General features: G+C 35.4%; 1 protein-coding gene across 2 annotated transcripts in view; it reads left to right on the top strand.

The window, feature by feature from the left end:
* The window catches only part of RBBP8 (RB binding protein 8, endonuclease), an 82,663-nt gene that overhangs the window by 20,131 nt on the left and 35,469 nt on the right, over positions 1–27,063 (top strand). For both annotated transcript variants that reach the window (XM_061399765.1, XM_061399764.1), the window contains 4 exons: positions 398–603; positions 9,859–9,901; positions 13,159–13,254; positions 23,615–23,727. In XM_061399765.1, the coding sequence (XP_061255749.1) occupies positions 495–603; positions 9,859–9,901; positions 13,159–13,254; positions 23,615–23,727 (361 nt within the window). In that variant the 5' untranslated portion in view covers positions 398–494. The remainder of the gene's footprint in view (positions 1–397; positions 604–9,858; positions 9,902–13,158; positions 13,255–23,614; positions 23,728–27,063) is intronic.

The following is a 27,063-nucleotide window of genomic DNA, read 5'->3' as shown; positions in this document are numbered from 1 at the left end:
GGTTCAAAATGTTGTATTCCATATCAGCTCAGAAGTTTAAAAAGCAATAAATTCTTTAAGAATGGTGAATTGGTTCTGACCATGAATGATTATAAACCTCTCTATGTAAGAGTCCTTTCAATATAACACAATGTAGGTAATCACTTCCTTTTTGACAGAATAAGAAAAAATTCACCTGAAAAAAATTTGCGTGATTTAAGGCCAGATAACTGAAATTGGGACTTTTCTTTCCATAATCATCTTTTTTTCCTAACTTCTGCACCTCAAATTCTAAAGTGATTGATCATAGGTTAAGAAGGAAAACTTGAGTATAGCTGGCTGGGCTTGAAGTCATCCTGGTTTCAAATTACATAAAGATAAATGTAGAATTCATTTACCTTGTAATCTGTTGTTTCAGGTATTTCAACTGGCCAAAGGCAACTTCAGACGTATATAATGTAACAGAAAAGTTCAGGAAACATTAACCAATAGAAGCGTGGAGCGTATTAAGCAAGATGAACCTCTCAGGAAGCAGTTGTGGAAGCCCTAGTTCTGCAGATGTATCTAATGATTTCAAGGATCTTTGGACAAAATTGAAGGAGTATCATGATAAGGAAGTACAAGGTAATTTTTTTCTTAAATACCTATAGCATTATTCTGCTGAGACATAGTAGTAATAACTAGTCTGTGCGACAGTTCAAAGATCTCCTTCTTAAGGGACCTTTACTGTTCTAATTTTGGGGGATTCATATTTATGGTTGAGTTGTTGCTTTTTGACTACAGACAACTACCATAGGATGTAGCTCTTGCGCAACTTGTAGTTACTTGTGTTAATGTGTATGGTGTGGTGGAAGGGGCATAGAAATGGTTGATTGAAGATCTGGATTTAAATTCTGATTTCATTTATCTACATGCTCTGTGATCTCAGCCAAGTTATATAACCGCTACAGTTAATTTTCTTCTGTGAATTTATTTACAGGATTTTTTTATACACTTCTTAAGTTCAACAAACCTTGAGAATTTGTTTCTCAGTGCTTGGGTTTGCCACCAAGCCCTGTGATCCAAAAATAAATAGCAGTTTGCCTTCAGAGAGTCTGCATTTTGGTAGAGATAAAGTCATGTTAACAGATAATTACAGTGTAATAAGAACTAAAATATTTATATGAAATGTAGTGAGCATACAGATGATTGAGCTGTTGTGGTTGGATAAGTATATAAATATTACATGTGATTGTGAAAATGTACTATGAAAGCTGATCTCAAGTTGGATATTAAACCTTAGTATACCTATCTAATTCTGTGACTTTAATGTAATACATTTGTCCCATGTGTGGAAATGCTTTGTTTTACATGTATTTCTTGATTATGTGTTGCCACCATAGGTTTGCTAATACAGTGCTTTGTAAGTCACATAGCTTTTTCTTTTTTTAATTGAAGTATATTTAATTTACAATTGTGTTGGTTTTAAGTGTACAGCATAGTGATTCAGTTATACGTAAATATGTATTCTAGGTTTATAGTTTATTATAAAATGTTAGTCACCTGTGCTACACAGTAGGTCCTTGTTGTTTACCTGTTTATAGTATATAATGTGTATATGTTAATCCCGAACTGTTAATTTATCTCACCCCATCCATCCCCTTTGGTAACCATAAGGTTGGTATTTGTGTCTTTGACTCTATTTCTGTTTTGTATTTGTATCATTTTTTTTTAGATTCCACGTATAAGTGATATATTTGTCTTTCTCTGACTTATTTCACTTAATATGGTACTCTCTAGGTCCATCCACGTTGCTGCATGGCACTGTTTCATTCCTTTTTTATTACTGAGTAATATTCCATTGTATATCTGTACCACATCTTCTTTAACCATTCATCTGTCAGTGAACACTAGATGCTTCCATATCTTGAGTATTGTAAATAGTGCTGCTGTGAACATTGGGATGTATGTATCTTTTCAAATTAGTTTTCTCCTGATGTGTGCCCAGGAGTTGGATTGCAGGATCATATGGTAACTCTTTTTTTAGCTTTTTAAGAAAACTCCATATTCTTTTTATTTCCCTAATGATTAGTAATGTTGTTTTTTCATGCTTATTGGCTATATTATCTTTTCCTGTTTATTGGCTATTTGTGTACATTTGAAGAAATGTCTGCTCAAATTCTTTGCCTATTTTTAATCAGATTGGTTTTTGTGGCAGTTGAGTTGTAGAAGTTCTTTGTATATTTTGGATATTAATCTCTTATCTGATACATGCTTGCAAGTATTTCCTGCCATTCTGTGAGTTGCTTCTTCACTCTGTCAATTGTGTCCTTTGATGCATAGAAGTTTTAAATTTTGGTAGAGTCTAAATTATCTACTTTTTTCATTTGTTGCCTATACTTCTCTTTTGTTCCAAGAAATCATTGCCAAATTCATTGCCATTAAGCTTTTCCCTTGTGTTTTCTTTTAAGAGTTTTACAGTTTTAGCTTTTATGTCTAGGTCCGTGATCCATTTGAGTTAAAGTTTGTATTTAGTGTAATGTAAGAGTCTAACTTCCTTCTTTTGCTTGTGAATATTTCACTTGCCCAGCACCATGTGTTGAAAAGACTGTCCTTTCCTCTTTGAATGGTCTTGGAACCCTTCTCAAAAACCATTTCATCATATCTGCAAGAGTTTATTTCTGGGCTCTATTCTAATTGGTCTATATGTCTGTCCTTATGCCAGTACCACATTGTTCTGATTATTGTAGCTTTTTATTTTGTTTTGAAGTCAAGAAATATGTGGTGTCCAATGTTGTTCTTTTTCAAGATTGTTGTGGTTATTTGGAGTCCCTTGAGATTTCATACGAATTTTAGGACAGATTTTTCTAGTTCTGCAAAAAATATCATTGGGATTTCAATACAGATTACATTGTATCTATAGATCACATTGAGTAGTGTTGACATCTGAACAGTGTTGTCTTCTCTTCCATGAACATAAGATGTCTTAACTTTTAAAAATTTCTTCCAGCAATGTTTTGTAGTTTTCATCATACAAGTCTCATCTCCTTAGTTAAGCCTATTCCTTAATTTTGTATTGGATGCTTTTGGATGCTACCATAAATGGAATTTTCTTGATTCCCTTTTCAGATTGCTCATTGTTAATATAAAGAAACACCACTGATTTTTGTGTGTTGACTTTGTATCATACAACTTTACTGAAACTATTTCTTAATTGTAGTTTTTAAATTCGTGGCTGAGATAAACATTAAAAACTCTTTAATTTTATTATGAAAGGTTGGAGTTTCAATACATCTCCCAGTTCACTTGCATACTTTACTGCTCTGTTATGCTCATTCTTTGATAAATTATTCTGATCTGTTTCCTTTAAAGCTCTCTTTCAGCATATTAGGATTACCGATGTAGTCTAGGTACATTAGTGTTCATTTAGAAATCCGGGTATCAGTGGAGTTATTCTTGTTTTACTGTGTTTTTTAATTATTATTAAACTTTTTTTCTAAAATTGTCAAAGCACAAAATAAACAGTAAAAATTTATCCCTCTCCTCCCCACACACTAAAGGTAACCACTTTTTATTACCTTTTGTGTTGTTTTCTTTTTTTTTTAATTTGAATTTTAAGACTAATTTTAGGAAATATTACCCACTTACAGAAGTAAAGAAAATTGTATAAAGAACTCCTACTTACCCATCACTCAGCTTCAGCCAACATGGCCAGTCTTTACCCATATTCCATTTGCATCTTTATCCCTCTTCCACTCAATTATTTTGAAGTTTCTGACATAATTTCATATATAAACATTTTAGTATATTCCAGGAGTCTTTTTTAACCAGAAAATGCCACTATCACATTAAATAAATTCTTTAATGTCATCTCATACCTATTAGGTGGTCATGTTCAACTTTACTCAGGTACCTAAAATGTCTGTTTATAGTTAGTTTGTTCTAATCTGTATCTAAAACATGTCTCCATGTTGTATTTTATTAACATATCTACTGAAAAGTATAGTTTTAATTTATATTTCCCTTATGAGTGAAATTAAGCATCTTTGCTTATGTTTGAGGGTGGTTTGCATTTCTTTTTAAGAACTGTTTATATACCTGATTATTGGCTTGTTGGCCTCTTGCCTATCAATTGATAGGAGCTGTTTATATCTGAGGCATGGTATTGACTTCAAATATTTAAAAATTTAGAAATTCAAATTTGTAGTTAATGATAAAGATATGATTTTAAAGTGATTATGCTTATGGTCATATGTCCAGGGACAAATATGAGTATTTTACATTAATTCTACTCTTCACTTGACTACACTATTTCCCCCCAGAAAATATAGTGTGAAACATTGAGGAAGGATTCTGAATTTTAGTACTGACTTGCTGTTCATTCAGTGAGTAGTTACTGAATTATATACTGGGAATCATAGCAGTTGCTGACAATATAGCCATGAAGAAGATACAGTGGGTTTGGGGAGCATTGTATTCATCTCTCCTTAGGAAAATACTAATACAGTATAATTATATAACAAAGTGATAACAAAAATAAGCCAAATATAAGATAGTCTGTCTTGGTTACAGATAATAACAATATAATCAGCTGCATGAGCTTTTAAATCTACAAAGGAATAATAACATCTCCCAACTTCTGTTGAAGACCAGCCTTATCTTCCTCTTGGTTTATTATACTGTGACCCCACCATGCAAGTTTACCTGTAGGAACAACTTGAAGTTTAAGCTATTATGGGAGCAATACACTATATAAAAGCTTATTCTTTGTGACCTGGAGGTAAAACAAACATAGTATCTCCAAATGATTTAAATAGGACCAGACGTACTTGAGTTTTTATTAAACATTTGATAGAGAATTAGCATTATGCCATCTTCAAGCATAAGGCTAAATTCTTTATCCTTCAAATAATTACTTTCTGTTGTATAACTGCTTTTTAAGATCATTAAAATTTTATTGTACAGAGTCCAGATCTTACTCATCTTTATACTTGCATTTCCATAGGTAAAAGTGCTTGGCACGTGGTAAGAAATTAGTAACTGGTATCTGAATGAGTTGCATAGTTTATATCTGCATCAGTGGAGCATTTTCTTGAACATAAGTTTTCAAAATCCCATAAGAGAATTCCTTGGCAGTCCAGTGGTTGGGACTCAGAGCTTTCACTGCCGTGGCCTGGGTTTAGTCCCTGGTCAGGGAACTAAGATTCCACAAGCCTGTGGCATGGCCAAAAAAAATTTCCATAAGATATGAAAATATCAAAATTTTTTGTCTCTGAAACCCTAAATACTACTCATTTACTTTAAATTTTTTATTTTTCGGTGATACTGTAAAAGCATCATTTTATAAGAATGACAGTTGTCTATTCTTTTCTAGTTTTAAGAGAAATGCATGTAGCTTATTGTATTGTTGTGATCCATGTACATACTGTTTTATGTGTGACTTATTTTTGTTGTTATTATTAACCAAACTGCTTGTTTTTCATGTGGCACATAATCATCATCATTTTAGAATTTTTATGCATACCCATTTAAAACTGGGACAGTTTTATTTTTTAGGCTCATAACAGGGATAAAATATTTGTTAGATTTCTTCATGTTTCTTGGTGTTTCAGATTCTTCAGGAAACTCTATTAATATCTGTGCTTTATGAATTTGATATACATGATATATCAAACATATCTAACACTGGATATATGTTTGAGTTGAGAGAAGATAAATTCTGGCATATTTTAATATATTGATTAGGCAACTTTTACCAATTTCGAGATTACTTACGGATTCTTAAAGATTTTAAATGATCGAGCACTATTTTTAAAAAATTAGTATTTGGGCTTCCCTGGTGGCTCAGATGGCAAAGAATACACCTGCAATGTGGGAGACCTGGGTTCGATCCCTGGGTTGGGAAGATCCTCTGGAAAAGGGCATGGCAACCCATTCCAGTATTCTTGTCTGGAGAATCCCATGGACAGAGGACCCTGGCAGGCTGCTGTCCATGGGGTCACAAAGAGTCAGACATGACTGAGTGACTAAGCACACATATGTTATTTAAAAATATTTTGGTGGGGCCTGGCAAATTTGCTGAAGGGAAGACTCTTGACAGTCCCTTGTCAATGTGTTCCACATCATTCTGTGTAAAATCAGTTCCTGTGACTCTTACTATAAGATCAAAGACATGCCTGAAGGATACTTTATTTTTTTGTTTGAAAGTAGAGGATCCATTTGGAGAAACCCAGTGTAAGAGGCCACTTGAAAGACATCAAACAGGGACTTGTCCAGACTTCGCAGGTTTTAAAGTATATACAGGAATCAAAATTGACTCATTACTTCTAAAACTTCATGTCCAGGTTAAAAAAAATGGAAAAGTTATTAATGTAATACTTGAGTTACATAATTTTTCTTAGATATGCATACAAACTTAAATACATTTGAATTCATTTGAATGCAGGGGTTTTGGGGGTTTTTTTCATGTTTTAAAATCCCTGTCAGTATCTGGTTTATTATTTTAAAAGCACAAGTTATAAGATGAAATTTAGAATATTTTTCAGAGTGCTACCATTTTAATAAATAGTTTTTTGTCCATGCTACATTCTGTCATCAACATCTCATAATATTTTCTGTATCTGGTAAATATGGTAATCAGTTTCATAGAAAGTGAGGCAGATTTGTGAGGACAGAATTGGACCCCTTTGAAGAAACGGAAAGTGCGGAGGCTCTAATATGACAGGATAAATATGTCTTGATTCACTTTTGGATTGCTCCATTTATTTTCCCATGTTTCATCAAAAATTCCAAAAAGATAAAATTCATGTTAAGACTATACAAATTAGCAATGAAAGGAATGACAAGTGATTTTGGTCCATAACATCAGTGTCCTGTTCATTATTATGACAAGCTAGTCATCAGAAAAGTACAAATCAAAAGGGCAATGAGACATCACCACATACATGTCAGAATGACTTATAAAGAACACAAATAACAAATGTTGGTGAGGACGTAGAGAAAAGGGAGCTGTCATAGTGGGAATATAAATCAGTGCAGCTACTGTGGAAAACAGTATGAAGGTGTCTCAAAAATCTGAAAGTAGAACTACCCTATGACCCAGCCATTTCACTCCTGGGTATATATTTGAAAATAAAAACACTAATTTGAAATGGTAAATGCACACCAGTGTTCATAGCAGTGTTATTTACCATCGCCAAGATACGGAAACAATGTAAGTATCCATCAGCAGATGAATGGATAAAGATGTGTGTAAATACACACACACACACACACACTGAAATATTGCTCAGCCATGAAAAGAATGAAACGTTGCCATTTGCAGTAACATGGATGTGCTTAGAGGGTATTATGCCAAGTGAGAGAAGTCAGAGGAAGGCAAATACTATATGGTATCACTTCTATGTGGAATCTAAAAAATTAAACAAATGAGTGAATATGACAAAAAGAAGATGCAGACCCACAGATAAAAAGAACAAATCAGTGGTTACCAGTGGGGAGAGGTAAGTGGGGGTCAATATAAGATAAGGGATTAAGAGGTATAAACTATTAGGTGTAAAATAAGCTACAAGTATGTATTGTACAACACATGAAATACAGCCAATATTTTATAGTAACTATAAATGGAGTATAATCTTTAAAAATTGGGAATCACTAATTATACACCTGTAACAACAACAAAGAACATAATATTGTACATCAACTATAATTCAGTTTAAAAAAGAATACTGTCATTAACTGTCACATGTATTATTTTCCATTTGTATTAACATAAATTCAATAAAATCTGCAAAAAATTAATTTACCCATTTTGATATAATTAAATCTTAAAAGTAAACTAAACACACACTAAAAGTAGCTGCATTTTATAAAGACAATGTCTTTACTTTGGAGTTGAAATTGATTAGGCAGTTACCGAAATAGTAATGTTTTTGGTAGAAGTTTAATTATTTAAGCCATATGTAAAGCCACTATTTGTCAAGAAAAATATTATTAGACTTACAATTTATCATTCAAAACCGTAAATAATTTTTTTTACAGTGACAGTATATACATAAATGGTTTTTTCTCAGCAAACGAAAATTAGTATAAACATAGCAATGATTTTGTTTATGACAAGTTGAATTCTTGCCTTATTTCCGAATTCTTAAATTTGTTTCTTCTGGTATGTGAGTACACATGTGGGCCCTTAATTGTTTCATTTTGTCCAAAATTCATATATGCGTGGGTGTTGGGTGTACAGTGCTTTTGGTCTTTTGAGCGCTGTTTTCTCATTAGGTGTCTCAAGTTTCCAGTGTTAACAATCCCAAATACTTTTTTGAACAGACTGCCTGTTCATACAGGAGCTGCCTTGTCGTATAGCCTCATTCCTTCCGATGGGTGTGGAGCAGGATTAAAGCACACTTTATAGGGGTTCTAATTGTGGATGCCTAATTGACTTGATGAATAGCAAATGCTAAAATTTAAACACACATACATACACATACAAACATAAACCTGCTTCAGGGCTGGTCTGCATGACAGAACAAATGCCTCGCAGGTGTTGAACGCTTATAAGATAAAAGAGTAGTCTTTCCATGTTTCCCAAGAATTTTCTTTTGAAGTTTTTAAGGATTTTCTATCTCATTGTTCCTTTTCATAAAATGGTTCATAGCAATAATCCATTTCATCTTGGGTGCTACTTTTCACTTTTAAAGGCAGACCTGAGTTTTAGAAGTCAGCCAAAATTAAATTTTCACACACTTTGGGGAGGGTAGAAGAAAGTAGAAAACTGCTGACTCTAGTCTTTGGCCTAGTGGGGTCACAAGTTCTTTTCTTAATTCTTCAAAAATGAGTTAATGCTTTACTAAGTACTTTAAAGGTCTTCTGAGTAGTCATCATCACCTGAAAAAGAAGAAATCTTCCCCAGCTAGGGAACTAACTTGACAGATGGAAAAGACTTTTTGAAAATCAAAAGATCATACCAGTTTTTATTTTTAACATTAAAAATTTTTTCCTTTTATTATAATGCTTTACATTTTCACAGTGTTCCAACCCTCTCAATACTTTTCCGTAAATTTTCTTTATTTTGAACTTATTGTAGACTCACACTGTATGTATCCCCTTTACCCAGTTTACCCCAGTGGTAATAACATCTTGTATGGCTTCCTGTGTGGCTCAGTGGTAAAGAATCCACCTGCAGTGCAGGAGACGCAAGAGACGTGGTTCCATCCCTGGGTCAGGAAGATCCCCTGGAGTAGGAAATGGCAACCCGCTCCAGTCTCTTGCCTGAAAAGTCCCATGGACAGAGGAGCCTGGCAGGCTACAGTCCATGAGATGGCAAAGAGTCAGACACGACTGAGCACAGCACAGTAGCATAGGGAGTAGTTTTATATTTTGTTATCTGACTCAAAATTAAAAATACATATAACACGTGTAATACATATCTTGAACTAGATACAGTAGTGCCTTTTGTTAAGTACCTTGTCAGCAGTTGTGTTCCTAGTCCAGGACTTCCTGACCCAATCTGTTTTAATCCCAGAAGATTTGAGTCTATATAAGCAGTATTGCTGTTAGCAAAATACATAGGCTATGCCAGAACATAAACCTTCATTCATAATGAACATCTAATTATATGCTTGCTCATGCTATTAGGAAGTAACTTTAGGTGGAGAAAATTTCATTCTATTTGGCTGTCATACAATAGACTCGGAGCAACAATGTTGCAGATATTTTGTGACTTCAGGGTGCGAATAAGGGAAGTATATTCTTCAAACTAATGGGACTTGGCTCATTGTTCAGAGGCCAGACTCAAGTGATTTAATAGTGTTGTTATTAGAGTCATAAAGAAACTTAGATTAACTGCTTTAGAAATGATAAAATGTATAAATAAAATACTGTGGGTTTTTTTTTCTTTTTCAGGTTTACAAGTGAAAGTAACCAAACTGAAAAAGGAACGAATTTTGTAAGTATCAGTATATATAATACTGGTGTCTTATTTATAAGGTAACTGATATTGATGTCCTATTTGACCTACTTAGTGTGAACCTTGTATGCTGCTGCTGCTGCTGCTGCTAAGTCGCTTCAGTTGTGTCCGACTCTGTGCGACCCCATAGAGGGCAGCCCACCAGGCTCCCCCGTCCCTGGGATTCTCCAGGCAAGAACACTGGAGTGGGTTGCCATTTCCTTCTCCAATGCATGAAAGTGAAAAGTGAAAGTGAAGTCGCTCAGTCGTGTCCGACTCTTCGCGACCCCATGGATTGCAGCCTACCAGGCTCCTCCGTCCATGGGATTTTCCAGGCAAGAGTACTGGAGTGGGTTGCCACTGCCTTCTCCCAAAATTCTAAAGGAAAAGTAATAATAATTTATCAATAATTATAAGTAATAAGAGTATAGCCTTAGGTATTATTTTAATATATTTATATTTTAATATAATTTTAATATATCTTTTTCCTTATACTTATTGAGATGGAAACTGATCTATATATCATTTTGATCTGTTAATGGCATTTTTTTTCTCACCTATGATTAATACCTGGAATTTAAGATACTACAAGATGGGGAGCAGAATAATTGTGGGATTTCTAACTCATAAGAAATGGAAACTAAATGGATATTCTGAGACCCCTTTTAACTAGTTTGAAATTCCCAGCAGTTCCCCTGAATTGTTTTGATTATTAACCCCAGAATCAGATCTGATTTTCTAAGTCAGGAGCAGATTTTACTCCTGGTTTTTTAGAACGTCTACATTCAGAAATCTGAAACAGATGGCGTAGTGGAATATTATTATTCATGACAAAATTTAACATCATTGTGACTAATAATATTGTACTTGCTTTATAATATATATACCAGTAGGTCTCATTTCTTTCATATTCCTGAATCTTCCAAGGCCTTAACCAGAAGCTGGAGTTACCAACTGCTCATCAAAACATGCCTCACTATTTTTTCTATTATAATCTGAAATTGGAAATTGTGAAGTTTTCCATTACAACTAGAAAGTGATGTTTGGAAGATGACTTAGATACAGAAATATGAAATCATAAATTTTTAAAAGTTTTTTTTAGAATAATTTTATGATTCTTCTTGATTAATGGCACTTTTAAATACTTTGCATGTTGAAAGTCAACATGTTCCTGCCTTAAAGATGTCATTTTAAACATTTAAATTTCAGGATGTGTATCTTATTAGTTAGGATATATTTTTTATACAAGAGGTATTTCTCTACATGTCTAACCAAACAACCACATAAGAAACCTTAAATTTGTAAATGACTGTTGAATATTACTTTCTTAAAAGTCACCTATAACATTTCTAAATCTATGCTTTACTTCACTATATGGTTCAGTCATTTGATCTTCTTAGCAGCCTTTTAATATATATTGTGATTACTCTGTGCCTTGCCTACCTTAGGTAACTTGGGGTTACACGTTTTGGAAGCATGGATAAGTAAGTAAATCCCTCTGAGTTATCAGAGAAGTAAAAGGATGCTTCATTTTTCAGAAGGCTAGGTCATTTCTTTGTGGGACCAGGAACTTGGATTTGCCTATGTTACCATAACCCCCCTTTCTAAGTATATTTTACAGTAGACCTCCATGGTACAGTAACAAGATCTCTGGTCTCCATATTGTTAGAACAGCTTTATTTGTAAAATATCTTAGTCCGTAGAAATTCCCACCTAGAAGAAGCAGTTAGAAAAGAAATCAATAACTATAGTATATTTATCTATCATGTAATTGCTTTAGGCCTGTGTTCTGATGTTGTCTCTGTACATAGCTAATGCTTCTCTTTTACACAAATTCATTTACAAAATGATAACATGTAGAAATGTTGACTGTTGAATTTTTGTTGAAGGCTTCCAAAATAGGATCAGTGAAAACCTAGTGCTGCTTCTGAATTAAATATATTTTCAAGAAGTATTGGAAGTTTTTTCATTACTAGTTTCAGCTATCTGTTACTTCCAAAATTTAGTATCTATACATATGCTATCAGAACAATATTTGTTGTATAGCAGGAAACCACTCTCAGATGTATTGGTTTGTCATTCAATATCAAATGTTCAACCAATATTTAAGACATACCCTCATTGGTATCTGACATTTTGACTTAGTTGTTTAGCTCATCTGTTTTTTGCTCATACTACATTCATTAGCAATTTTGATACCATCATATGGACATCTCCTTTTTCGTCACCTTTATTTGATTTGATATTTTTGACCCTTGAGAGATCTTGGGGAAGGTGTTTGAACCACTCCATTATCTTGTATTTTCAGCTTCCACATCACACAGAGAATCCCAATTCAGTTTCTAATGGGTTTTCATAAAATAAATGCATATTTTATATATGTGGTTTTTTATTTTCTGAAATGTAATGACAGAGGGGTAAAATATGGCACCGCCTTGGGAAATAACTAGATAGTCTACTAGAAGAAAATTTTAGATGTCTTTGTTTTTTCTTGACCATAATCAAAATAGTAAATACTTAAATAGAGTTTACTATTTGCCAGCACTGTTCTGCATGCTTTATATTCATTAGTACTTACTTCGTCCTTGCAAATGCCTTATGAGGTAGATACTAATGTATCCACATTTTTTGGGGTACAGAGAGTTTAGGTTACTTGCACCAGGTCACACAGTTGGTACTTAGCAGCTGAGATTCAAACCTAGGAGGCATCAGAATAGGATTGGTTTGCATCTACTTCACAGTAGACCCTGGCTTAAAAGTGATACCAGGTAAAAGTTTAAGCAACACAAAACTTTGTAAAAACACAAAGTATCGATCCCTCATAGTTGGAATAGAAGCAATGTGAGTAGAGTTAGCTGCTATTTATATTGATAAATGTATATGAAATAATAAAAATAACCAGTAAGTGTACAGTTTAATAGCAATTTTGACTATGTTGAGTCAGTGGTGGCATCAGAATTCACTCTGTGTTCTAGCATTGTGTAATGAATATCTGGTGCTTAGGAAGATACTTCTATAGAACAAAATAAGAACAAAAAAGATACTTCTATAGAATAAAAATACTGCAGAGCAAAGTCTAGTATAATTTGATCTCTGATTAACAAAATATTCAAATCTCACCTTTTGTGTTTTGATACAACAGATTCATAATATGTAAGTGGTGAGATCATGCTTTGGAGTTCTTAATGACAGAATAGTCTTGTTAAGAGTGTTTTTCCCTTAAAAAGGAAAAAAACAACTTACTGCTTGACTTTCAGAGATGCACAAAGACTAGAAGAATTCTTCACCAAAAATCAACAGCTGAGAGAGCAACAGAAAGTCCTTCATGAAACCATTAAAGTGTTAGAAGATCGGTGAGTCTGGTTCTTTGGGTCCTCTTGAGTAAGAGGTGATTTCCCTCTTAATAGAGAATATACATTGGTGTTCATTTGTAATCAGTTCTGAGGCTTAATTAAAGTGATCTTTTTTCCAACTTTAGGTCAACTTTGGATAAATAGCTTATGAAATTAAGGATATTCTCTTACAGGTTTGTTTTTTCATTAATTACAGCAACCACATCTGTTTATCCTTTAAATGATGTTTCTTTATCTGGTGTTTGATGTAGGACAAGCTCAAGGGTAGCAGTGTTCTAATGCATTTGATGCTTTAATTCCATTTTTACTTCTGAATAAGTGGCAACTGCTTCACAGTTCCATTCCTATGTAACTCCTGTCCTGCCATTCGCTTTTCTTCCTTGCATATTTCTCCACTTTCAGGCATTCTAGGGATTCTTTTTACTGAGAATTCCCAAGATAATGCTATTCACCTCCACCTATCAACTTTCTTTTTTCCCACTTCTATGAAGTTAACACTACATTAGAAAAGACTTTGAGATTTTGCTGTTTTCCCTTGTCTGAACTGTAAGTGCTATTTAGGACCTTGAACTATGTACAAAAAACCATGTCTCTTCTTGCTTTATTTATAGTTAATGTTTTTCCTTTATTATCATTTCTGTGTATGTTACAAGAGGGCTGGTGGTTTGATTTTTCTGCTGTGCCTTTACTGGAGGAATAATCTAATATTTTGTATGCATGCAAACTGAAGTTGAGTACTCTGTCATCCACGACTACTATTTCTGTGGATGTACACTTACTGGAATAAGCAGCCTGTTCTGGAATATATAAAACTCCATATGCTTTAGAATCAGAGATATGAATTTGAATTCTAATTTCACACTGTAGCCTTAATTAAATTTAACAATAAATAGTTGAGCCCTGTACCACATTCTGGGTGTTGCTCTAGGGACTTGGAATACTACCATCCCTCTAGGTATACCAGATCAGATCAGATCAGTCGCTCAGTCGTGTCTGACTCTTTGCGACTCCATGAATCGCAGCACGCCAGGCCTCCCTGTCCATCACCAACTCCCAGAGTTCACTCAGACTCACGTCCATCAAGTCAGTGATGCCATCCAACCATCTCATCCTCTGTCCCCTTCTCCTCCTCACCCCAGTCCCGCCCAGCATCAGAGTCTTTTCCAGTGAGTCAACTCTTCGCATGAGGTGGCCAAAGTACTGGAGTTTCAGCTTTAGTATCATTCCTTCCAAAGAAATCCCAGGGCTGATCTCCTTCAGGATGGACTGGTTGGATCTCCTTGCAGTCCAAGGGACTCTCAAGAGTCTTCTCCAACACCACAGTTCAAAAGCATCAATTCTTCCGCGCTCAGCCTTCTTCACAGTCCAACTCTCACATCCATACATGACCACAGGAAAAACCATAGCCTTGACTAGACGAACTTTTGTTGGCAAAGTAATGTCTCTGCTTTTCAATATGCTATCTAGATTGGTCATAACTTTCCTTCCAAGGAGTAAGCGTCTTTTAATTTCATGGCTGCAGTCACCATCTGTAGTGATTTTGGAGCCCAGAAAAATAAAGTCTGACACTGTTTCCACTGTTTCCCCATCTATTTCCCATGAAGTGGTGGGACTGGATGCCATGATCTTCGTTTTCTGAATGTTGAGCTTTAAGCCAACTTTTTCACTCTCCACTTTCACCTTTATCAAGAGGCATTTTAATTCCTCTTCACTTTCTGCCACAAGGGTGGTGTCATCTGCATACCTGAGGTTACTGATATTTCTCCCAGCAATCTTGAGTCCAGCTTGTGTTTCTTCCAGTCCAGCGTTTCTCATGATGTACTCTGCATATAAGTTAAATAAGCAGTGACAACATACAGCCTTGACGAACTCCTTTTCCTATTTGGAACCAGTCTGTTATTCCCTGTCCAGTTCTAACTGTTGCTTCCTGACCTGCATACAAATTTCTCAAGAGGCAGATCAGGTGGTCTGGGATTCCCATCTCTTTCAGAATTTTCCACAGTTTGTTGTGATCCACACAGTCAAAGGCTTTGGCATAGTCAGTAAAGCAGAAATAGATGTTTTTCTGGAACTCTCATGCTTTTTCCAGGATCCAGCGGATGTTGGCAATTTGATCTCTGGTTCCTCTGCCTTTTTTAAAACCAGCTTGAACATCTGGAAGTTCATGGTTCACGTATTGCTGAAGCCTGGCTTGGAGAATTTTGAGCATTACTTCACTAGCGTGTGAGATGAGTGCAATTGTGCAGTAGTTTGAGCACTCTTTGGCATTGCCTTTCTTTGGGATTGGAATGAAAACTGATCTCTTCCAGTCTTGTGGCCACTGCTGAGTTTTCCAAATTTGCTGGCATATTGAGTGCAGCACTTTCACAGCATCATCTTTCAGGATTTGAAATAGCTCAACTGGAATTCCATCACCTCCACTAGCTTTGTTCGTAGTGATGCTTTCTAAGGCCCACTTGACTTCACATTCCAGGATGTCTGGCTCTAGGTCAGTGATCACACCATTGTGATTATCTGGGTCGTGAAGATCTTTTTTGTACAGTTCTTCTGTGTATTCTTGCCATCTCTTCTTAATGTCTTCTGCTTCTGTTAGGTCCATACCATTTCTGTCCTTTATCGAGCTCATCTTTGCATGAAATATTCCTTTGGTATCTCTGATTTTCTTGAAGAGATCCCTAGTCTTTCCCATTCTGTTGTTTTCCTCTATTTCTTTGCATTGATCACTGAAGAAGGCTTTCTCATCTCTTCTTGCTATTCTTTGGAACTCTGAATTCAGATGTTTGTATCTTTCCTTTTCTCCTTTGGTTTTCACTTTTCTTCTTTTCACAGCTATTTGTAAGGCCTCTCCAGACAGCCATTTTGCTTTTTTGCATTTCTTTTCTATAGGAATGGTCTTAATCCCTGTCTCCTGTACAGTGTCACAAACCTCATTCCATAGTTCATCAGGCACTCTATCTATCAGATCTAGGCCCTTAAATCTATTTCTCACTTCCACTGTATAATCATAAGGGATTTGATTTAGGTCATATCTGAATGGTCTAGCGGTTTTCCCTACTTTCTTCAATTTAAATCTGAATTTGGCAATAAGGAGTTCATGGTCTGAGCCACAGTCAGCTCCTGGTCTTGTTTTTGCTGACTGTATAGAACTTCTCCATCTTTGGCTGCAAAGAATATAATCAATCTGATTTCGGTGTTGACCATCTGGTGATGTCCATGTATAGAGTCTTCTGTTGTGTTGTTGGAAGAGGATGTTTGTTATGACCAATGCATTTTCTTGGCAAAACTCTATTAGTCTTTGCCCTGCTTCATTCCGTATTCCAAGGCCAAATTTGCCTGTTCCAGGTGTTTCTTGACTTCCTACTTTTGCATTCCAGTCCCCTATAATGAAAAGGAAATCTTTTTGGGTGTTAGTTCTAAAAGGTCTTGTAGGTCTTCATAGACCTGTTCAACTTCAGCTTTTCAGCGTTACTGGTTGGGGCATAGACTTGGATTACTGTGATATTGAATGGTTTGCCTTGGAAACGAACAGAGATCATTCTGTCGTTTTTGAGATTGCATCCAAGTACTGCAATTCAGACTCTTTTGTTGACCATGATGGCCAGTCCATTTCTTCTGAGGGATTCCTGCCCGCAGTAGTAGATATAATGGTCATCTGAGTTAAATTCACCCATTCCAGTCCATTTCAGTTCGCTGATTCCTAGAATGTCGACATTCACTCTTGCCATCTCTTGTTTGACCACTTCCAATTTGCCTTGATTCATGAACATGACATTCCAGGTTCCTATGCAATATTGCTCTTTACAGCATCAGACCTTGCTTCTATCACCAGTCATATCCACAGCTGGGTATTGTTTTTGCTTTGGCTCCATGCCTTCGTTCTTTCTGGAGTTTTTCTCCACTGATCTCCAGTAGCATATTGGACCTGTCAAATATCCATATATCTAACCCTTTTGAAAAAAAGGGAAAAAGGAAGGTCTTAGGCTGCATTGTATTTTAGGAAAGGTTTGACAAGGCCAGTGGGTGGTTCTGCTCTGCTCATTCATTGGCTGGCTTCTGACTGAGATGCTTGGTGTGCTCACCTGTCTGAACAGGTGAAGGATTTCAGAGCACAACAGTTGGAGCCAGTGATTTTACTTCCTATAATAGGAGATATGTTTTCGTGGTTGCCACACTCAAAGACTGATTGTATTTATTTCCAGCACTCTTTCTGTTTAGTTGATCATTCACAAATTGCTTAGGACTCAAGATTAATACACTGAAGAAAAAACCACAAGACAAAGTTTTCATTATGTTTTGCATGAATTGGCTTAATACAGTTGGCTCTCCATTTCATCCCCAAGCTATAGTCGTCTTTCATTTTAGGTTTTGAAGATATTCCTTTGTAACATATTCAGAACATTTCTTCACTTTGTGGTTTAAAGTTTTCGCTTCTCTGTTATTCTTTGCATCTTGTGCTTCTTTTCTTAAGTGAGTTGTTCTTCTCTGGGCTCATTCTGAGAAGAAATGACAGTGGATGAGTGCCCCTTTCCCAGAGAAGTATTTTCTACATTATTCTCCTTTATTTGTTGAATACATTTAATTGTTAAAATTACCATTTTTATTCTGCAGTTTTTAAAAATGATTCTTTTCTGTTTATGGGCTATGGTTACTGATTTCATGTGGGTGTTACACTTCTCCAGTGTTTCTTATTCCTAAATGTTCTTGTTGCCTTTCATTCTGATCACCATTACATTTTTAGGCAGATGAACCTATAGTTCACTACATGGTGTTAATTTGGGGGTGGGACAAGGAGGGTAGCTCATGCCTTTATTCACATGCTTTTTCTCTTCTTTCTTCAACTCTAAAATTTCCTTCTGGGATTATTTTAAGGTTTGTCCCTCATTTTATGAAGCTTCATTTAATGAAACTGAGAATGATGTAGATCTGACCATTATTTTTTTAATGTAGGATCTGATAGGTTTGAGGGCTCACGTTATACCCAGGTATCCAGCACTTGATCTTCACCTTCACCCTGTGAGGTAGATGATAAATCAGTTTTACAAATGAGGAAACAATACTGAAGAAGAGTTAAACTTTCCCAAGATCACGTAGCTAATGAATAATTAGGTTAAATTTGTTCCCCAAACTTCCCGATTTCTACTGTTTGATATGTGTTGTCTTAATTTTATCAATGTTGTATAAATAAATTACAACTTAACTGATTATCTCAGAGTATTTATGTTTGATATCAAGTTACTAAAACAAGTACTCTGAAATATTAAGTCTTCAACATTGCCTGTTATCATAGTCTTGTTTTATTGGAAGGTTGGTTTGTTATTGGTTATTTTCCTTTTAAATTGCTACTAACTAAATGCTACTTTTAAATGTCAAAGTAGGTACCATTTAGTAAAGTTCTACTTACTTAAAATTTTACTTTAATTTTATGTCATATGTAAGAATGAATGATAGTCTAGAGCAAGTTTTTCTGAGACCTTTAAAAAATAACATGTATTTCATTAAAATTTCTTAATGGTAATTCTGCAACTTGCTGTTTACTCTTCACAAGATGAAGTGATTCTTTTTAGCCTAATATTGTGAAAACAGCAAGAGATGTTTAGATGAAAGGAATTAATACAATAAAGATAAATTAGATAATAAAATGTTCTAATTTAATGTGGCTTGCTTGTTTGTGTTTTACTACTACTGTTATTATATTACATTTATAGACTTTCCTTCAAGGAAGCAAAGTATTTCCCTTAATCTAAGGAACAGTCACTGTGCTAAAGAAGTAGATAGAAGATATTTTTTTAAAAATCTGAACTAAGCAGTTAAACCATGGTTGTCTGATAGATTTTAATATCTTTAAAAGCTCTTTTGGCAGTCATAGGAAACGCATGTTTCAACTGTTGTTAAAAGGGAAAATCGGTACTCATAATCAGAGGATTTGTGGTTCTCTAGTTTTCAAATACTGAACCAAATGTCTTCTTTTGTCTTGCTAAGTCTTCTTACTCATAGAATTGAATTTAAATGTATTCCTCAGGAGACCTTCCCTGACTTCCTAGACTAGGTTTAGTTCTGCTATGTGCTTTCACGGCAGCCCACTCCAGGACTCTTGCCTGGAAAATCCCATGGACAGAGGAGCCTGGTAGGCTGCAGTACGTGGGGTCGCACAGAGCTGGACACGACTGAAGCGACTTAGCAGCAGTAGCAGTAGCAGTGCTTTCATAGTATCCTGTATTTCCACTTTAATGTGAATCCTATGTATGCGTGTGTGTGCTCAGTCGTGTCCAATTCAGTGTGACACCATGAGCTGTAGCCCACCAGGCTCCTGTGGTTTTCTAGGCAAGAATACTGGAGTATGTGGCCATTTCCTGCGCCAGGGGGTCATCCTGACCTAGGAATCGAACCCACATCTCTTGCATCTCTTGCATTGACAGGTGGATTCTTTACCTCTGTGCCACCTAGTCATGCTTTATTTTAAATACTTATTATTGTCTGTCTGTTTCTAGTGGACTGTAAGCCCTTCTTTAAAAGAAGTGACACTATCTTGGTCACTGTTGTATTTTAGCACGGACAGTACTCATTATAGGTGTTTAGTGAAACCCTTTTGAATGAAATGAATAAATCTGAGGAAGTCTTTTTAGGGTATAGCAAACAATTGAACATACTTGTTTATATGGTAAGTTTTACTGCAAAGTGAACGCTTTTATTTCTTCATCTCTATGAACAAGCTGGAATATAACTCAGAATGCCTAATGCTTTTCGGCCGTTAAAAGTAGGAATTACTCTTCTTTCCCTTTTCACCTGCTTATAGCTACTGAAATTGCATTCTCCTGTGAAATTGAGGCTGTTTTTTCTTTCTCTGAAGCAGCAGTAAAAGGTAGGCAAGAGGAAAGAAGTGGAATCCTACTGATGGAAATAGGAACTATCCTATTTTCTCACATCCATTTAAATTTAAGCTAGGATCAGTGAACGATCAGGAGTTGACTCTTTACAGATACTTTAATATTAAAAGTGGCAGTACACTGGAGAAAACTAGAAGTAATAAACAAGCTGGGGAATATTGCTTCATTTTATAACTGCCTTTACCAGTGACATTTTTAAGCTTGGAAACTAAGGGTTTCAAGAGGTTGTGTTCCATGATATATCAGAGTTGAATTCTTGGAAATAATAAGGAAAATGGTAGGGTAATGTTTAAAAAATACTTTGTTAGAATTGATTAATGCCACTTAGCTCGTTCAGTGTTTTTCAGTGACCTTTCAATGCCAGTGCTCTTTTTGGCCTCTAGATTTAATAGTTCTAGAGTTTAATAGTTTAGAGTGAATAAATTATTTACCTGTAATCAGAACTATTTGAATGTTATTGCATGAAGTCCAAGCTATTAATTTGAATAGATGTTGAAAGAGAAATATGAAATGTGAAGTATTTTTTTTAGTTTCTTTTTGTCTACCAGCTCATTGCTTTCAATTTGTTTGTTTGCTTTCTTTCCCATTTTCCGTCTTCATTGTCTTGTGTCTTTAAAAAAATATATATGTTTGTGTGTGTGTGTGTCTGTGTGTGTAGTGGGATTTGGGGAAAGAGCCATAATAGATGCAGATGTTCACTTTGTCATCTTTTCGTAGACCTTAATTGTCCTAATTCCTGTTTCTAGAATCTACTCCAATTAAACTATGACGCTCAGTTCTTTTTTTTTTTTTTTAAGTTTCCCTTCTTTTTTTTTTTTTAAATTTTATTTTATTTTTAAACTTTACAATATTGTATTAGATTTGCCAAATATCGAAATGAATCCACCACAGGTATACCTGTGTTCCCCATCCTGAACCCTCCTCCCTCCTCCCTCCCCATAGCCTCCCTCTGGGTCGTCCCAGTGCACCAGCCCCAAGCATCCAGTATCATGCATCAAACCTGGACTGGTGACTCGTTTCATACATGATATTATACATGTTTCATTGCCATTCTCCCAAATCTCCCCACCCTCTCCCTCTCCCACAGAGTCCATAAGACTGATCTATACATCAGTGTCTCTTTTGCTGTCTCGTACACAGGGTTATTGTTAGCATCTTTCTAAATTCCATATATATGCATTAGTATACTGTATTGGTGTTTTTCTTTCTGGCTTACTTCACTCTGTATAATAGGTTCCAGTTTCATCCATCTCATTAGAACTGATTCAAATGTATTCTTTTTAATGGCTGAGTAATACTCCATTGTGTATATGTACCACAGGTTTCTTATCCATTCATCTGCTGATGGGCATCTAGGTTGCTTCCATGTCCTGGCTATTATAAACAGTGCTGTGATGAACATTAGGGTACACGTGTCTCTTTCCCTTCTGGTTTTGACGCTCAGTTCTTTATCCTTTGTTCTAGACATTTTAGTCCTATTAATGCAACCTATGATCTCTAATCTTTATTTTTTATATCCATATCAATACTTGTTGATATGAGTTTTACTTTTACATAAAAATCTCTAGGTTCTTTTTGTTTCAGTTGTCTAGTTTTCATGTTTTTATCTCCTTGTTTTAAAATTCATGGCATGTCCTACAATGCTATTACTTCCACAGACATTTATGTATATTTAGTATCTTATTAAGTTATTGAGTTAAAATTATTATGTAGAAAAAAAAAAGAAAAAAAAATTACGTAGAATTTATATTTGCTAAATTCCTAAAGTGGAATGTGTGTCTTTTTTTTAACCGTATTTTTTCCTGGTTATATAAATAATAAAATTAGAGAAATTTTGAAAAATAAGCAAAATACTAAGAAGAAAATCTTCTATATTTTTGGTACTTACAAGATAACTATTAGTAACATTTTGGAAAACACCTTTCTTTTCATCACCCACCCCTTTCATGTATGTATTCCCTCTTCCCTTCAGCCCTCAAAATAATTACTAAAATCTATTTCGTAATCTAACATTGGAGTCTTTTATTATTTATTTAATTGGAGGCTAATTACTTTACAATATTGTATTGGTTTTGCCATACATTGACATGAATCCGCCCCGGGGTACATGTGTTCCCTATCCTGAATCCCCCTCCCACCTCCCTCACCACCGCATCCCTCTGGGTCATCCAAGTGCACCAGCCCCGAGCATCCCCTGTATCATGCATCGAACCTGGACTGGTGATTTGCTTCACATATGATAATATACATGTTTCAATGCCATTCTCCCAAATCATCCCACCCTCGTCCTCTCCACAGAGTCCAAAAGACTGTTCTATACATCTGTGTCTCTTCTGCTGTCTCGCATACAGGGTTATCGTTACTATCTTTCTAAATTCCATATATATGCGTTAGTATAGTGTATTGGTGTTTTTCTTTCTGGCTTACTTCACTCTGTATAATAGGCTCCAGTTTCATCCACCTCATTAGAACTTATTCAGATGTATTCTTTTTAATGGCTGAGTAATACTCCATTGTGTATATGTACCACAGGTTTCTTATCCATTCGTCTGCTAATGGAAATCTAGGTTGCTTCCTGAAATCTTTTTAAAACTGAAAGAACATAACTTTTTTTTAAACTTTGTATTCTTTGACCTTTAGTATTCATTCAACTAAAAAAGTTGTTGAACACTCATTATGTGTGATATGCTGTGCTAGGCAAAGCAGATGCAAGTTTGCATCCAGTCCATTGGTACTGGACTGGGTGCAATTTTTGGGTCTAATAAATTAAAAAACAAGGAATAAATAAGTTCCCCTCGAATAGAGTTTAAAATTAGCAGATTTTTATAGAATTGCACTCAGAATTGCAGCCTGTAGAAAATGATATAGCATGATTTCAGCCTATATGGGAATATGTGAAAGGCATTATAACTAATTAATTTTCTCTGTATTTTCCAAGTCAATTCTTTAATTATTCCTAAAGTATAAAAATCCTGAAATTAATATATGGAACAGTATCTTTTAGTAGTTGAAAAATGTTTTTTATTTCAGTTTAATTGAGGCATAATTGATAAATAAATTGTTTTTAAATGTTTATCATGGTGATTTGATAAATGTATACATTGTGAAAGGATCCCTGCTGCTGCTGCTGCTAAGTCGCTTCAGTCATGTCCGACTCTGTGCGACCCCATAGACGGCAGCCCACCAGGCTCCGCCATCCCTGGGATTCTCCAGGCAAGAACACTGGAGTGGGTTGCCATTTCCTTCTCCAATGCGTGAAAGTGAAGTCGCTCAGTTGTGTCTGACTCCCAGCGACCCCATGGACCGCAGCCTACCAGGCTCCTCCGTCCATGGGATTTTCCAGGCAAGAGTACTGGAGTAGGGTGCCATTGCCTTTGGTAAATTAATACATCCATCACCTCACATATTTTTTATGTTTATTTTTTGATAAGAACATTTTAGTTCTATTGTAAAAATACTTTGTTTTTGTTTCATAGATTAAGAGCAGGATTATGTGATCGCTGTGCAGTAACTGAAGAACATATGCGGAAGAAGCAACAAGAGTTTGAAAATATTCGGCAGCAGAATCTTAAACTTATCACAGAGCTTAGTGAGTTTCCTTTCTTCACTTGCTAAGTATTTAAAACATAGTATGCTACTGTTAAACACCTATTATTAAATTGGTTACAACCGGATGGGTTGTTTACATGTTTTCTTCATTTAGACACAAGGTCAGATGTCATTTTTTTCCCTTTTTGTAGATTTAATCTCATGCTTATTTTAGTAAGAAATAGGGTATAGATTGTTTGTTGTTTTGTGATCCCATGGGCTGTAGCTCCACTGGACAGACTCCTCTGTCCATGGAATTTTTGAGGGTGTAGAAAGGTTGTACAAATACTGTCCATGTTGGCCTTAAGTCTTACCAGCTGTAAGACAAGAAGCACATTTTCTTTGTATATATCCATATTTGCTTCTTTGGTTTTATTTCATGTAATTTGATTATTTATATTTAGTAAGTATAGACACAAAGCAGACAATGTAGAATTCTACAAAGATGTATACTTTCCTGATTTTCACTATTTTTTACACACTGTTACACTGTTATAAGTATATCATTTACGTATTAGTCTACTTACCCATTTCATGTAGGATTTCCTTACATTTATCTTCCTTTCCAAATTAATTCCATATATTGACTTTATTTTTTTTCTATTAATTATAGTGCTGTCCTCTGGTTACTCAAGCAGAATATATGAATATATGCTCATTATTATAAAATGAGATAGAAAAAACACAGTTTTGTTTTGCTCCCAGAAATAACTACTATTAAGAACATAATAAATATCTTTCCAGGTCCAAGTTTATCTATCTTTTGTTTACCTCTGTCCCTCACTTTATCCCCTCCTCTCTCTTCTTTTTTAAATTTTAATAGGATCATCTCCAAAATATTCTTCTTGTTCTGACATATGTTGTTTTGGACTGTAAGAAATCTTTATACAGTTCAGTTCAGTCACTCAGTCGTGTCCAACTCTTTGCAACCCCATGAACTGCAGCATGCCAGGCTTCCCTGTCCATCACCAGCTCCCGGAGTTTACCTAAACATGTCCATTGAGTCAGTGATGCCATCCAACCATTTCATCCTCTGTCATCCCCTTCTCCTCCTGCCCTCAGTCTTTCCCAGCATCAGGGTCTTTTCAAATGAGTCAGCTCTTCACATCAGGTAGCCAAACTATTGGAGTTTCAGCTTCAACATCATTCCTTCCAATGAACACCCAGGACTGATCTCCTTTAGGATGGACTGGTTGGATCTCCTTGCAGTCCAAGGCACTCTCAAGAGTCTTCTCCAGCACCACAGTTCAAAAGCGTCAATTCTTCGGCACTCAGCTTTCTTTATAGTCCAACTCTCCCATCCATACATGACTACTGGAAAAACCATAGCCTTGACTAGACGGACCTTTGTTAGCAAAGTAATGTCTCTGCTTTTTAATATGCTATCTAGGTTGGTCATAACTGTCTTTCCAAGGAGTAAGCATCTTTTAATTTCATGGCTGCAATCACCATCTGCAGTGATTTTGGAGCTCAAAAAAATAAAGTCAGCCACTGTTTCCCCATCTATTTCCCATAAAGTGATGGGACCATATGCCATGATCTTAGTTTTCTGAATGTTGAACTTTAAGCCAACTTTTTCACTCTACTCTTTCACTTTCATCAAGAGGCTCTTTAGTTCTTCTTCACTTTCTGCCATAAGGGTGGTGTCATCTGCACATCTGAGATTATTGATATTTCTCCCGGCAATCTTGATTCCAGCTTGTGCTTCCTCCAGCTCAGCGTTTCTCATGATGTACTCTGCATATAAGTTAAATAAGCAGGGTGACAATATACAGCCTTGATGTACTCCTTTTCCTATTTGGAACCAGTCTGTTGTTCCATGTCCAGTTCGAACTGTTGCTTCCTGACCTGTATACAGGTTTCTCAAGAGCCAGGTTTAGACCCATAGATTTTGTGGTGTGTATGAATACTTGTATGCATGCATTTATTTAGGAATATAAGGTTATCAGTGAGTAGAAAAGTATTACATTTTCATTTATGACATTGAATTCTTGAAGAAGTAGGACTGTTTTCTAAAATTATGCCACCCTCTGAATAATCCTCATCATTTTCTTTACCTTGTTTATTTCCTATAAAATAGAAATTGGATCTGAAAGTTTGATAGGTCCAGATTAAACCTTTTTGACAACCGTACTTCATGGGTAAAATTGTCTACTTTATATTGCATCCTATCAGGATATAGGTATTGTCAGGTTCTTCCACTCTTTGGGGGTTGATTGTTAGATTTCTCCATTATACAGTTGAATCTTCCCCTGGTACCAAGTAGTCTGAGTTGAAAGGATGGATGTGTGATATTTTGAAATCTTGCAAAAATACAGTTCTCCCTCAATCTTTAATAATTTTAGTATCCATTGGTGATTCTGGCCTGAATCAATTATTTAATTACAGATTACAAAATGATAATTTTCCATTTCTGTTATTCTTCTTACATTCATCAGCTGACATTTTTCTGTAAACAAGAATTCTCCCTCATCAGTTAGGGCTACTGGTTACCGTAGGATGTAGTTCCTACTAGAAAGGTATAATACATCTTAATATTTTCCCTTTAATTTCCAGTTTTCAGAATTCGATCTTATATATTAGTTACCTACAATGGTGACAAATGAGGTGTTGTGTGTTGCATATGTTATGTTTTGTTTTGCTTTGGAGGTGAGTGGGGCTTTCTCTGTTTTGAGCATAATAGACACTTGGAATTTTATGTATTTAGTGTGTCAGTTATGTTAATTATTATATCGATACTGATTACCTCAGTCTTGTCTGCCTGCTCTCTTTTGGTAATCGCTTCTATCATGTTAGTTCGAGGCCCTCCGTCTTTTAAATCTTTAAACATTTTATTATTATGTAAAGTAATGCTGTTATCTGAAATACTTGGGAATCTATATATGAGTCATTTTCTACTGACTCTAGTGGTCATTGAATTAGGATCACTCTGGCTCCATTCCAGAAGTTCAGGCTTGAACTGGAAATTTCAAGTTCAGTTCCTCCATCAATGCTGATACCAACAACTGCTTGCTGACTCTGCTTGGATTTCACTCACAGTTTGTTTTTGTTGTTGATTGTGGCAGTGCTGTGGGAGTCTCTTGGATGTCTCTTTCTGTGTCTGGCTCAGGTGTCCTCTCGGATCCTTTCCTGATTTTCTTAACAGGCCAAAGTAAACCTTTTTTTCCTTGGAATTTCATTTAGTATTTTATCTGTGCTTCTCTTAACACCTTTGTTACTTTCAGCAGTTTAAAAAAAAAGTTTATATAATATCTTGTGTCTTATTAGACTATACTTTCCTTTAGGTCACCGTCATAGCTTAAGGTTTTTGTAGAGTTTTTTCCCCAATCCTCCAAAG

Source organism: Bos javanicus, chromosome 24, assembly GCF_032452875.1.
Source record: "Bos javanicus breed banteng chromosome 24, ARS-OSU_banteng_1.0, whole genome shotgun sequence".
Lineage (NCBI taxonomy): Eukaryota > Metazoa > Chordata > Mammalia > Artiodactyla > Bovidae > Bos > Bos javanicus.
Note: the sequence above shows the minus strand (reverse complement) of the source record. Positions and strands in the feature narration are given on the sequence as shown.